Genomic DNA, 12,055 nt, shown 5'->3' with positions numbered 1-12,055 from the left:
AGAGCTGCCCTGATGGCAGCTGTAGGGTCATCACAGCCAGGGAGGAGCCAGGGTGGGGCTGAAGAGGCCCCTGTATGGGGAGCCCCTCTCTGCCACGCACAGAAGGGGGTGAGGGCCACTCCCTTGGACTGACGGAATAAAAGAGCGACAAGGCCTTCAGCATGGCACCCAGGGACAAGTGGCACAGCCAGCTGATACCTGAGGCCCGGCTCCAAACACCCCCACACATCATCTTCCTTAATCCTTGCAGTGCCTTCTGAGGCAGGAATGACCATTATTTCCAGGCTATACACAAGAACCTGAGTCTTGGCTCAGGCAGGAAAGGAGGGCAGGGCTGGCCGGGAGGGTCTCAGATAGAAACCCACCCCAGGTTTCCCACCTGAAGGGTCCTGAGGAGACTGGATGAGGGGCTTCCCCACTTTCCTCTGGGAGCAGGGGCTTTCCTGAGGAAAGGCTGGGGTGCAGGGTTACCTGGGCAGGCCTGCATGAAGCAGGACTGGCTTCGGAACCGGTCAGGTGGGCAGCTGCCCCCTGGCAGAGGAGGTCGCAGCAGCTCCTGGCGCTGGAAGGTGAGGCCCAGGCCACAGCTGCGGCTGCAGCTGCTCCAGACAGACCAGGGGGCCAGCACACAGTCCACTGCAGGGGAATAGGGGCTGGGGCTCAGAGGGGCTCATGCAGGAGGGGGCCCTCAGGGCTGCCCCTGCCCTTGCTGGCACATACCACAGCCATCCTCATCCGAGCCGTCCTGGCAGTCAGGCCGCAGGTCACAGCGCCGCTGAGCAGACAGACACTCCCCACTGCCACAGCTCAGCTGACTTGGGGAACAGAGGGCCCTTGAGGCTGGAAGCCCAGGCAGGGCCATGGTAGGCACTGTGAAGGGCACAGTGCTTGCTGTTCACAAGGCAGGGAGAGAAGGGAGCCACATAAGTAGATTCCTGGCTGGATGATACACTCAGCCCATTAACTCAGGCCAAGAGCTGAAGTGAGCTTGCTGACTGGAGTCCCTGGCCTCCCCTTCCCACTAATGCCTCCTGCATCCCATGCCCAGAGCAGGCTTCCTTCCACGATGTATTGGTGAGATCATGGAGTCTTTGGTCTACACAAGCTCTCACACAGAGATTCTAGATGCTTAGGTACCTTCTTTCTGAATGTATACTCCCTGGGGTGGCCACTCTTGTGATTAGCATTTGATTTCTTTGGTCATGATTGGAAGACTAAGCTTTGATCACAGTGATCTACTTTGCATGGATGGATGGATGAATAAATGAATGGATGGATATATGGGTGGGTAGATGGAAAGACGGGTGGATAGATGGGTGGGTGAATGGATGAATGGATGGGTGTATGGGTAGGGGAGTGAATGGATGGATGAGTGAGTGGATGGATGGATGGGTGTATGGGTAGGGGAGTGAATGGATGGATGAGTGAGTGGATGGATGGATGGGTAGATGAGTGAGTAGGTGAATGCATGGGTAGCCGATGAATGGATGAATACAGGGGTGGGTAGATGAATCCATGGGTGGATGGATGGGTGGCTGACAGATGCATGGGTGGATGTCAGGTGGATGGATGGATGAATGGATGGGTGGATGGATGGGTGGCTGACAGACGAATGGATAGAGGGATAAATGAATGGATGAATGGATGGATGGGTAGATAGATGGGTAGGTGGATGGATGGATGGGTGGCTGATGTATAGATGGATAAACTGAAGGATGGATGGGTGGATTGATGAATGGATGGGTAGATGGACGAATGGGTGGCTGACTGGATGGGTGGCTGATGAATACATGGATAGAGGGTTAGGTAGGTAGATTTAGATGGATGGATGGATGGATGGATGGGTGAATAGATGGATGGATGGGTAGATAGATGCATGGTGGCTGGCTGGATGGGTAGATGGATCGATGGATGGATTTGTGAGTAGACAGATGATAGGTAGCTGATGAATACATGGATAGAGGGGTAGGTGGGTGGGTGGGTGGATGGATGCATGGATAGATGGATGGATGGATGGGTGGGTGGGTGGGTGGGTTAGTGGATGGGAGGGTGGGTAGACGGAAAGATGGGTGGCTGATGGATGGATGGATAGAGGGGTAGGTAGACTGTTGGATGAGTGAGTAAATAGATGAGTCACTTCAAAGGTCAAACAGGTTTTATAAAACAGGCTGAGACCCAAGGCCTATTCTATTCCCCATCTTGACCATACCCAAAGACACACACACTCCTGTTTTTACCCATTCTCTCCATTCCCTGCCGCCCAAGCCTCTCCAAGATCCTTTCCAATATGAGCTACAAATGAGGGCAGACACTTTCCTACACCGAAGGATAAGTGCCACCCCCTACCCACAGGACAGCAGGCCTTCCAGCAGCTCACCGCAGTGCCTCTCGTCGGAGCCATCGAGGCAATCCTCCCTGCCATCACACACCTGCGCCTGTTCCACGCAGCCCAGCACCTCACAGGGCATCTGGCCGGGGCCACACTGCACAGGTGGGAAGGGCCCCAGGGCGACGCTCTGGCCTGTGGGCACCACCACAGTTGGCTGACCAGTCACTTGGCCTGCCCTATCCTTTCTCCTTCGTCACCTCCCTGAAGCCCCCAACCTCCCTCCTCTTGGCATCTGCTCTTCCTCACTCTGCCTATCTTGGGATAATAGAAAAAGGGTAAACTGGGCTAGGACACTTGGGTCCTCCCCAAAACGACCTTGAGCTGTGTGATCTTGAACAAAGGGCCTCTGTCCCCCTCACAAGGAAGGTGGGCTCACAGAGGCTTTGCACACAGGTAGAAGGGCTTGGCGTCTTACCAGCAGGGGTCGCTGGAGTCACTGGGTGTGGGGGCAGCACCGTCACAGCTGCCATGCCTGGTGGCAGGGTCCTAGCCTCCATCTGGGATATGGGGGTGGTGGTCACCATCTGCATGGATTCCCCATGGTGAGGTACCCCAGAGGCTGGGCCAGGACTCACGGGCCTTGTCTCTGTGGGTGGAGGTGGAGGGAGGTGAGGCTTACCCAGCTCCCCTTCCCAGGAAAGGAAGATGGGGGCCCTTGAGAGGGTATCCCAGGCTTCTGGGTGGTACAAAGTAATCACAGGTACTGCGGACCACACCCCTCCTTCTGAGAGGCCTTGGATCAAAAAAATCCAAGGAGCACAAGAAGGGCTTTGGCTGAAAGTAGACGACTTGTTTTGATCTGAGATTTTTATTCTATTCCCAAAAAGAAACACATGGCAACTTCCAAGTTCAAACTCACCATAAAATAAGATATTTAGGGAGAGAAAGAACTGAGGTCATTTTAACACAGCAGCAGAGGGAGTAAACACTACCATAGACTCAGGGTGAGTTCATTGTTTCTGTTGTAAACAAACAACAAAAACAAACTGATTTTGGGCTTCCTGGCAGCTACAGTGAAAAGAGTTAAGAGTCTCATTTTCTGGCAAGAGATGCATTCAAAGACAGCCTTTTTTTTTTTTTTTTTTTAGAACCAAGCTGAGAATGAAATTAGAATGTATCCCGTGGGTCTGCATGTTATGGATCTGAGGGGTAGAATCAATTGCTTTGTCTGCTTTTCACAAAAGACACAGAAACAGTCCGGCCAGGTTCCGAATAACTTCCATCAGAACTCACAGGGAGGGGCCACCGTTGTCTACAAGGCCTTCTAGTGTCACAGATGGGGAAAAGCTGAGGCCCAGGCAGGTGGCACGGTGAGGCACAGGCGAGGATGAGCCAGAATGAAAGAGCAGCCCTGGCGCCCTCACCCTCCTTCCTCTCCAGCCCCTGCTGCCCCAAGCCTCACCCAGGTCCTTCCCATAGGGGCTAGAAATGAGGGCAGGAATTCCCCCACACCAAAAGCCCTCTTACCGCCCCCCATCCCCGCAGGACAGCAGGCCCTCTAGGAGGCAGCTGTCTGCTGGCTAGCAGTGAGGTGAATAATCAGGTAGCCCCAGGGAGGCCGGTTCACAACCAGGCAGAGTCCCTTCCTTTCTTATATAGGAGCACGCCAACTTCATGACCACATCCAACCCCCGTGCCCACTTAAGAGACATTTGCTGCCAGCAAATGCTTCAGAAAAGGGGGCCTGGCTCTATGGATGGTGAGCAGAGGGAGTGAAGGCTGCAGTCAAGTGGCCTCCCACCCCCATGGGGGAGACATGTCCTGACCAGGCATCTGGGGAGGCAGCCACATTACAGGGCACAGGCTCAGTCCTGGGAGCTGGCCTGGAGCCACCCGCCCTGCCTACCTGCAGCCCACATACCTTGGAATCCCAGGGGGTGGGCAGAGGCAGGACCTGGTCATGTCCAAAGTGACCAGTGTCTCCTCCCTGAGCCAACCCTGTGACTTTCTCAGTTGTGGGGAAGTCAGGGGTAAGGGGATTTGAACCCCTGAGATGTAACTGCCCCTGGCTCTGGAAGAACAGGTGGGACAAGGGTTTGGGGAGGGGGCCTGGAGTCTGTGCACACACCTGTTGGGGACGTGGGGGACTCCTGTCCAGGAGGCCAGCGCTCAGTCTCTGCCAGGCCCTGCAGAGGGAGAGGGCTGAGCACCCCGCACAGCCCCAGGCCCTGAGGGCAGCTCCCATCCCCTGAGGATACAGCCTGGGTGCTCACAGTCCCAGCACTGCTTCCTGTCCATCTTCCTCCCCCGCAGCCCAGGGCAGAGCTGAGGATGCAACTGCGCTTCCAGGCACCAGCCCACTGCCCTCAAGGAGCTCAGGGACTTTATTCTCAGCAGCCCACCATGGTGATCCATTTCAGCTCTTGCCCCTCAAACTCCCCTTCCCCCATCCAATGCACATGTCCCCCCCCTACCCCACCCACATACTCTGGGTTCCTGACCAGGCTATTCCAGGTAGGAAGATGCTCCGCGCCTTCTTCTCCACACTACAGACACCCCTCTCCAGCCCTCAAGTCTTGTCCCGGAAGCCCCTGGGGACCCGGGCACAGGGCTCTTTTCGGCTCTGAGCACCAGATGCCCTGGTGCCTGCCCCGTGGGCATAAGTTCCCTATCAGAGGTTCAGGCTTCTCTTGTCCCCAAACCCCTCTGGGCCCTCGCTCTGCCTGCACATCTCTGCACCTCCGTGTTGCCTCAGCCCTCAGCCTCTGCCAGGCACCGGGAAGCCTCCTGAGAGCAGTACCAGGGAACACACAGGAGGAAACGCTGTGGAGAGGGGAGATGCCGCCGGCTGGTGCAGGAGCAGGGCTGGTGAGGCCGGGAAGCGAGGTCCCTGTACCCTCACTCCACCCTCTGGGCCCAAGGCTCCACACTCACCTCCCTGGGCCAGTGCAGCAGCTGTCCTGGCTGGGCAGAGGAGAGGGCCAGGGTCTTGGCTGTAGAATGGAATCTGGGGAGAAAAGTAGCCAAAAGGGCTCCAGGGGCCCTCCCAGCACCAGTGCCCTGCTTCCAGGCAGGGGCATCAGTGTGCTTTTGCTGGGCCTGGGGTCTTTGCTGGGTGGGCATCCAGGAAGGACTCTGCCCACTGAGGCTGGACAAAGGTGATGTTCCCAACAGCAGCTTCCAACTTGACTGTGGGTTAGAATCACCTGAGGGGCTTGTAAGACACACATTACTGCGCCCCACCCCTGCAGGTCTGGGCGGGCCCAAGAACCTGCCCTTCTAACAAGTTCCAGGTGCTGCCAATGCTGCTGGTCTAGGGCCTACACCTGGAGAACCCCTGCATCAACTAGGAGAAAGGCAGGGAATCCTAGAATCCAGGTGGGAAAGGGCCTTGAAGGCACCCAGCTGCAGCTCCTCAGCATGCAGGGTCTGGGCACCTGGGGGGTGAAGGCAGTGTTGGGCCCCTCCCACATGGCTGTCCCCTCAAAGGCCAGGCCAAGGGCGTGAGCTGCACACAGCCGGCCACAGTATACCTGCCAGTGCCCTCAGGCGGCAGCACACAGCCCTCCTCATCCGAGCCATCCTTACAGTCCGGAACACCGTCGCACAGGCCCCCTCTCAGGGCACACTCACCACTGGCACAGCGGAGTCCAACCCCTGGGCACAGAGGTGCCGGCGGGGACCCTGTGTGGAGGGAGGACGTACGGCTGAGGGCTCCTCCCATGGCCCCTCTCTCTCCTGCCCTGCCACCCCTGTGCAACCTGTACCTGGCTCACAGCCCAGCAGCTCCACCCGCAGGGGGACGTCGCTGTGGTGGGCATCGCGGGGCCACACCCTGACAAACCTCGCCTGCACCATCTGGCCAAAAGTCCATACGGCAGGGTCCAGGTCGTCCCAGTGTCTGGGGAAAAGCTGCCGGCAGAGGATGCTGCTGACTGAGCTTCACCTCTTTCTCAGGCTGACCTCATGACTTTGAGTGACCCCCCCTTTTCCCCAGTTTTCACGGCCATCCCAGAGCCATGCCTCCCACCCTGGCAGTAGGAATTGGGCTCTCAAGGCTGGAGGGAGCTGGTCCTGGACTCAGCTCCTCCTGCTGAGCTGGAGGTGCCCCAAGAGCAAAGGCCAGGTCCTGTTCACTGCTGTGTCCCCAGGGCCTGGCTCAGCACCTGGCACAGAGCGGGTGCTCCTGAACAGCTAAGACTTAACACACAGCATGGACTGACTCCTACCGCTTCGTGCGGTTTGTCTCCGGGAAGGATGCAAACCCCCTGAGGGGAGGGCTGTGCCCAGGCTGCTCTCCACAAAGACCTGCGTGGGTCTGGGCTCCCAGAGGCCCTCAGTGAACTTGGTGTCTCCCCACCCTCTCTCCCTTGTAGGCTTTGCATACCTGTCCTGAGTCTGAGCCACCTGGATGGTTTCCAGCATCCGTGTGACAGTGGCACCCAAGCCTCAGCTCCACAGAGCACAGTCCCTGCTACTCACCAGGTATTCAACAAGCATCGAATGCAGGCCATGCCCCTCGGGGAGACTGGAAGGCCCTTGGGGACAAAGACTATGGAACCCACAAAAGGGCATGGTGGGCCGCTGGCCCCATCGGCCTTGGGCGGGTGGTACCTTGGGCAGGGACAAGATGCCAGGCAGGATGTCATGATAGTCAAGCCAGCGTAGACCATTGCTGCTGAACTGGAGTGAGAAGCTGGTGGCAGACGCGTTGGAAGAGCCAGTCTCTGGCACTATGATGCCTGGGGAGGGAGGGGCCAGGGCAAGAGCAGAGCTCAGAGCTGAAGGAGCTACGCCTGCCCCCCGCCCCATCATCACTGCCTCCCCCTCAAGCACTGCCCTCCTCACTGACCAGTGAGGTTCCGGGGCTGAAGCAGGTCCAGCTGCAGGTAATGGGGCCGAGTGTGCCACTTGGCATAAGCATCCCCACCAGTGCGCCATCCGTGAGGGCTGGGCTCCTGGGTGGGAGCCCCCATGAGGGCAGCCTGGGTGGGGTGTTCCAGCTGCTGGGACGATGCATGCAGACTCCCCTCGGCCAGTCCTGCCAGCCCCAGGGGAGAATAGCAGGGGTCTGGGTGCAGAAGAGAAAGACAGGCTGGAGTAGGGTAGGACAGAGGGTGGCAGGAGTCTTCAGGGGCACGGTTAGGAAGTTGCACGGGGAGCTGGGGGATGTGAAAGGCTCACACAGGTGACTTTGGCCCAGCGAGGAAATAGTCAAGGGAGGCAACTTAAGACAGGATGACTCCCAGATCCTTAGGATGACAATCCACTATGTGCAGGACAAGGAGGATGTCCCCGAGGGCCTGTTTCCCCTCCCAGGTTGGATAATCCCTGGGCAGCATGGCCCTTCTCAGCACTGCACGGCACTGCACACATCCCTTACCTCCTGGTGGAGGCAGAATGTAAGTGGCCAAAGGGAATCTGTTCTGGGGACTGGGAGCCGGAGCTGCAGCAGGAGTGGCCATGGGCTGGACTGTCTGGTTCTCTCCTGTGGGAGGAGACTTCAGGATCAGGAGACAGAGACCAAGAGGCTCACAGTTCCTGGCCCAGCACTTAGACCTCTCCCCACTTCTTGAGCACTTTCTCCCTGCTGACTTCCCAGGAACAACTTCCTAGCTGGGAAAGGTCCCCCCTCCTTCCCTGGGTGTGAATCGGGGACTTTCACGTCCGCTGAGTATTTAGAGAACATAGAGTAAAACTGCCAGCCTGAAACTATTTTCAGCCCAGGACCCAGCAACTGCAGTTCCTAACCCAGGGGTGCTGACACCAAAAAGGCACCTTCATGGGCATTAGAAATGGGTTGCCTCTGGATGAAAGCAGCTCTGTGGGCTGGAGTCTAGGCCCCAATCACCAGCTAACTTGCACAGTGAACAACCTGTGCAACTGAGTATGCTGGCTGTTTTAACCTCAGCAACTTGCGGATGCACTTTTAGGATAAGAAAGCTGCAGCCTGACCAACATGGCAAAACTCTATCTCTACTAAAAATACAACAATTAGCTGGGCATGGTGGTACATGTCTAACCCCAGCTACTCGGGAGGCTGAGGCATGAGAATCACTTGAAGCCAGGAGGCAGAGGTTGCAGTGAGCCGAGATCGCACCACTACACTCCAGCTTGGGTGTCAGAGTGAGACCCTGTCTCAAAAAAAAGAAACAAAAGGAAAGAAAGATAGAAAGAGAGAGAGAGAGAGAGAGAGAGAAGGAAAGAAAGAAGGAAAGAAAGAAAGAAAGGAAAGAAAGGAAAGAAAGAAGGAAAGAAAGAAAACCTGGACCCATAAATGCATCCATTTCAAGCCTTTGTATTTTCCTATTTCATTTATAATTCATTTCCAGGCAAAGATACTTTCGAAAAGTCCAACTTAACTTTGTCTTGGCTGTTCTAAGATGAAAAGAAAAGCAACCAGAGCAACCAGATCTGAACAGAACCAGAGGAAAGAGAACACCTCAAAGGTGGCACCATGGGGGAGGCAGAAAGCCCCCAAAGCACAGGAAGGCAAGGCAGATGGAGAGGGAGGGCAGAGAGAAGCCTTCCCACCCTGAGGTCCCTTCTTTCCCTTGGCATGCAGAACTCAGGCTTCCCGCCACACTGAGGCTGCGGTATCCAGCCACCTCCGCTCAGTGCCCCGGTTCCCTCTCAGCGATCCCACCAATTGTCCTCCCCCTGGGGCTTCCCTGTCATTCCCCAGGCACACTCACCAGGTAGGGCACAGTGGCAGCATGATTCTCCCGTTCCCTCCACCAAGACCCAGCCCTGCAGAGGCACAGAGGTCAGGCCGCCTGCCTATCTCCAACCCACTCCACCAGCCTCCACACCCCTCCAGCTCTGCCCACCACACACTCCAATGCCCTCACCTGGGGGCAGCTGCCGAGCGGGCAGTAGGGTGAGCAGCGCGCGGTGAGGTTGTGCAGACACTGGCACACCCTGCAGGGGCCCCCACGCCAGCGTTCCCCGACACGGTGGACCTGGCCCTGGTGCTCACACCCCTCACAGGGCTCCGTCTGGCACCTGAGAAGGGAGGGATATCCCTGAGCTGGTGACGGGGCTTGCGCGGGGTAAACAACTCTCCTGATTTGCCTAGATCGAGGACATTCCTGGGACTCGGGACTTTCTGTGATAAAACTGAGAAAGTCCTGGGAAAACTGAGACATTCGGTCACCCTCTAAGCCCACTCTGCCTCTGCACCTGAGACATTACAACTGGCCCAGAAGAAGGTCAGGGAAGCAATTTGTGCCAACACTGCAGCCAGCGCAGCAGGTCCCAGCGGGGGCTTGGGAGGCAGCTATGGCAATAGCCCCCTGCAAGCCTCAGCCCAGGAATTCAAGCTGAGTTTGTGAAGCTGCATCTGCGGGCTCCGTCTACCCACCTTCAAGACCTAGAGAGCATAAAACTAGAGAAGGGGGAGGCCAGCCGTCCCCAAAGAGGTTCTGGGATTCCTGGGGTTTAGACAGGTAGGGACACAGGGCAGGGGTTCCAAACTGGGGCTGTGTGGTAGATGTGGAAGGGGCACACAGGAAGCTTCCTAAGTGGGAGGTGGGGTGCGGGTCAAGGTCCCTGCAGGTGCCCCAGTGGGTGGGGAACAGAGCACCTGCGTGCCTTGCGGTGGATGCCACGGCACTGGCGACCTCGTCCGGAGGGGCGGGGGTTGTTAGGGCTCCGGAAGGACCACTGGATGCTCTGACTTCCACAGGGGCCCAGACACTCAGCCCAGGGCGACCAGGAGGACCAGCCACAGTCCACTGAGGGAGGGCCAAGAGTCAGGGCCTGAAGGAGGTGGTGGATGCACAGCTGGGAGGTGGGCCTGAAGGAGGGTGGATGCGCAGAGAGAGGACTAGGGACCCCGAGGGAAGGGCCTCACCAGCACAGTCCGGGTTGAGTCGGCAGCGTCGGGGCCGCCCGTCTTGGCAGATGCAGAGCCGGCAGTCGGCCTTGATGCGTTGCCCGGGCCAGTAGCGGGCGCCATCTACCAGGCAGGGGCACTGCCGGGGCCACACACACCACCCCTCGCTGCCCAGCACCTGCCCTTCTGGGCACCAGCAGCCTAGAGGGGGCCCAGGATGAGGCTTCCATGCAGAGGGCTGTCGCCACAGACCCACACCCTGGAGCCAGTGCCTGGGCCCAGAGCTCCCTTACCTGGGCTGCCACAGGGCCGATCAGGTGGGCACATGACCTGGCTAGAGATGTCATCACAGGTCAGTGGGCAGGGGACACAGGACTGGAACATCAGCTCCCCAGAGCAGGTGGCATTGGGGCAGCTGTCCTGAGGGCAAGGCTCTGAGAAAAGCCGGAAGCAGAGGTCAGAGGTCAGGGAAGGGAGCTCTGCGGAGGTGATGGCCTCCCACCAGCAGTGCCATCCTCTCGTCCACTCACTGGTCTGGCGGGTGCTGTGTGGGCCTCCGGGCAGTGCAGCGCAGGTGCGGCCCCCGTTCTGGGGTGGGTGGCACTGCCGTTGCCGCGTCATGGTGCCCCTGCATGGCTCAGAGCACACAGACCAGGGGGACCAGGCGCTCCATTCACCGTCCACTGCAAGGCGGGGGGACAGGGCGGGCAGTGGGGACCATGGGTGAGGGCTGAAGGCCTAATGGCCTTCTTCTCCCTTCCTCTATCCAGGCCCCACCACCCCAGCCCCTCACCTGGGCAGGCTGCTGTGAAGCAGGTCTGAGACTGGTGCTCAGGCCCCGGGCAGTGCTGTAGCACCAGGAGGCCGAGTGGGGAGCAACGGCGGCTCCGGCCCTGCCCCCCGGGCCCACATGTCCGGCTGCAAGGTCCCCACGGGCTCCAGGGGCCCCAGGCCCCACAACCCTGCTCTTCTGGGGAGGCGCCTGCCTGCCCTGACCCTCCACAGTCGGGTTGCCCATTACACACCTGGGAAGGGAGTGGGGTCAGGGCTCCTCCTGTGCTGGGGGCAACATGGCACTGCCACCTCCACCACCCACTCCCACCCTCACCAGCTGGAAGCCTATGCAGGTGCCATTGGGGCAGGTGTATTCTGGGCAGGGAAGCCCTGTCCTGTTGGGGCCTCCTGGGGCTGGCAGCCCCCCTGGGAAAGAAGAGGAGAGAAAACACAGTGAGCAGGGGGTGTGAGCTGCGTCCCGGGCCCAGCCAGCAGGGCCTCCCTTAGGGAACAAAGCGTCCTCACCGCAGTCCAGCTCGTCCTCGCCCTGGGGACAGTCTGGGATCCCATCACAGAGCTGCTCAGGGGTTAGGCACAGCCCCGGAGCCACACCACAGGGAAAGAGGCCAGGGCACGGAGGCAGCTGGGTGGAGCCTGCGGGCACCATGAGATGTCCTGCTCTGCTCCTGTCCCTTCCTGCCCTCTCCCTGCAGAGGGGCAGGAAGGTGGATGGCAGGCGGCAGGGCAGGCCAGCCTGGGAGGAGCTGGGGCCTGTGCACAGCTCCCTCTAGGGGGAGGTAGGCAGGACCTGAAAGGCTGGCTTGCAGTGACACAAAGGGTGAGCTCAGGTCTGGTGGGGAAACGCTGATGGCGGGACCCCTCCAAACAGACACACTCCCCAGCCCCGCAGAGCCTCTGCCCACCCTCTTATCCCTTCTTGGCCAAGTGTGGGCAAAGACAAAGCCCCTTTCTTCTCTCCCCTGGGCCTAGGTGGGATGGCAAAAACATTTCAAATAAAGTTTCACGAAAAAGATCAAAGGAACGCAAACGTGGCCCAGCCTCGCATGCCCCCGAACCTAAATCGCTCTGGCTGCTGCGCCCACCTGTACCTCAGG

General features: G+C 58.7%; 1 protein-coding gene across 1 annotated transcript in view; it reads right to left on the bottom strand.

The window, feature by feature from the left end:
* SSPO (SCO-spondin) overlaps nt 1-12,055 on the bottom strand; it is a 58,029-nt gene that overhangs the window by 31,249 nt on the left and 14,725 nt on the right. The window contains 21 exon segments of the mRNA XM_011941434.1: nt 472-636; nt 721-939; nt 2,378-2,521; nt 2,805-2,975; nt 4,458-4,515; nt 5,264-5,336; nt 5,863-6,013; nt 6,097-6,241; nt 6,944-7,071; nt 7,182-7,400; nt 7,713-7,817; nt 9,025-9,079; nt 9,181-9,334; nt 9,915-10,065; nt 10,185-10,367; nt 10,460-10,600; nt 10,697-10,849; nt 10,960-11,191; nt 11,275-11,366; nt 11,466-11,583; nt 11,900-11,926. Coding sequence (XP_011796824.1) covers nt 472-636; nt 721-939; nt 2,378-2,521; nt 2,805-2,975; nt 4,458-4,515; nt 5,264-5,336; nt 5,863-6,013; nt 6,097-6,241; nt 6,944-7,071; nt 7,182-7,400; nt 7,713-7,817; nt 9,025-9,079; nt 9,181-9,334; nt 9,915-10,065; nt 10,185-10,367; nt 10,460-10,600; nt 10,697-10,849; nt 10,960-11,191; nt 11,275-11,366; nt 11,466-11,583; nt 11,900-11,926 — 2,884 coding nt within the window.

Source organism: Colobus angolensis, unplaced genomic scaffold, assembly GCF_000951035.1.
Source record: "Colobus angolensis palliatus isolate OR3802 unplaced genomic scaffold, Cang.pa_1.0 Scaffold2, whole genome shotgun sequence".
In the NCBI taxonomy this organism is placed as follows: domain Eukaryota; kingdom Metazoa; phylum Chordata; class Mammalia; order Primates; family Cercopithecidae; genus Colobus; species Colobus angolensis.
The sequence above is the reverse complement of the archived record's forward strand: the minus strand, read 5'-3'. Positions and strand labels throughout refer to the sequence as shown.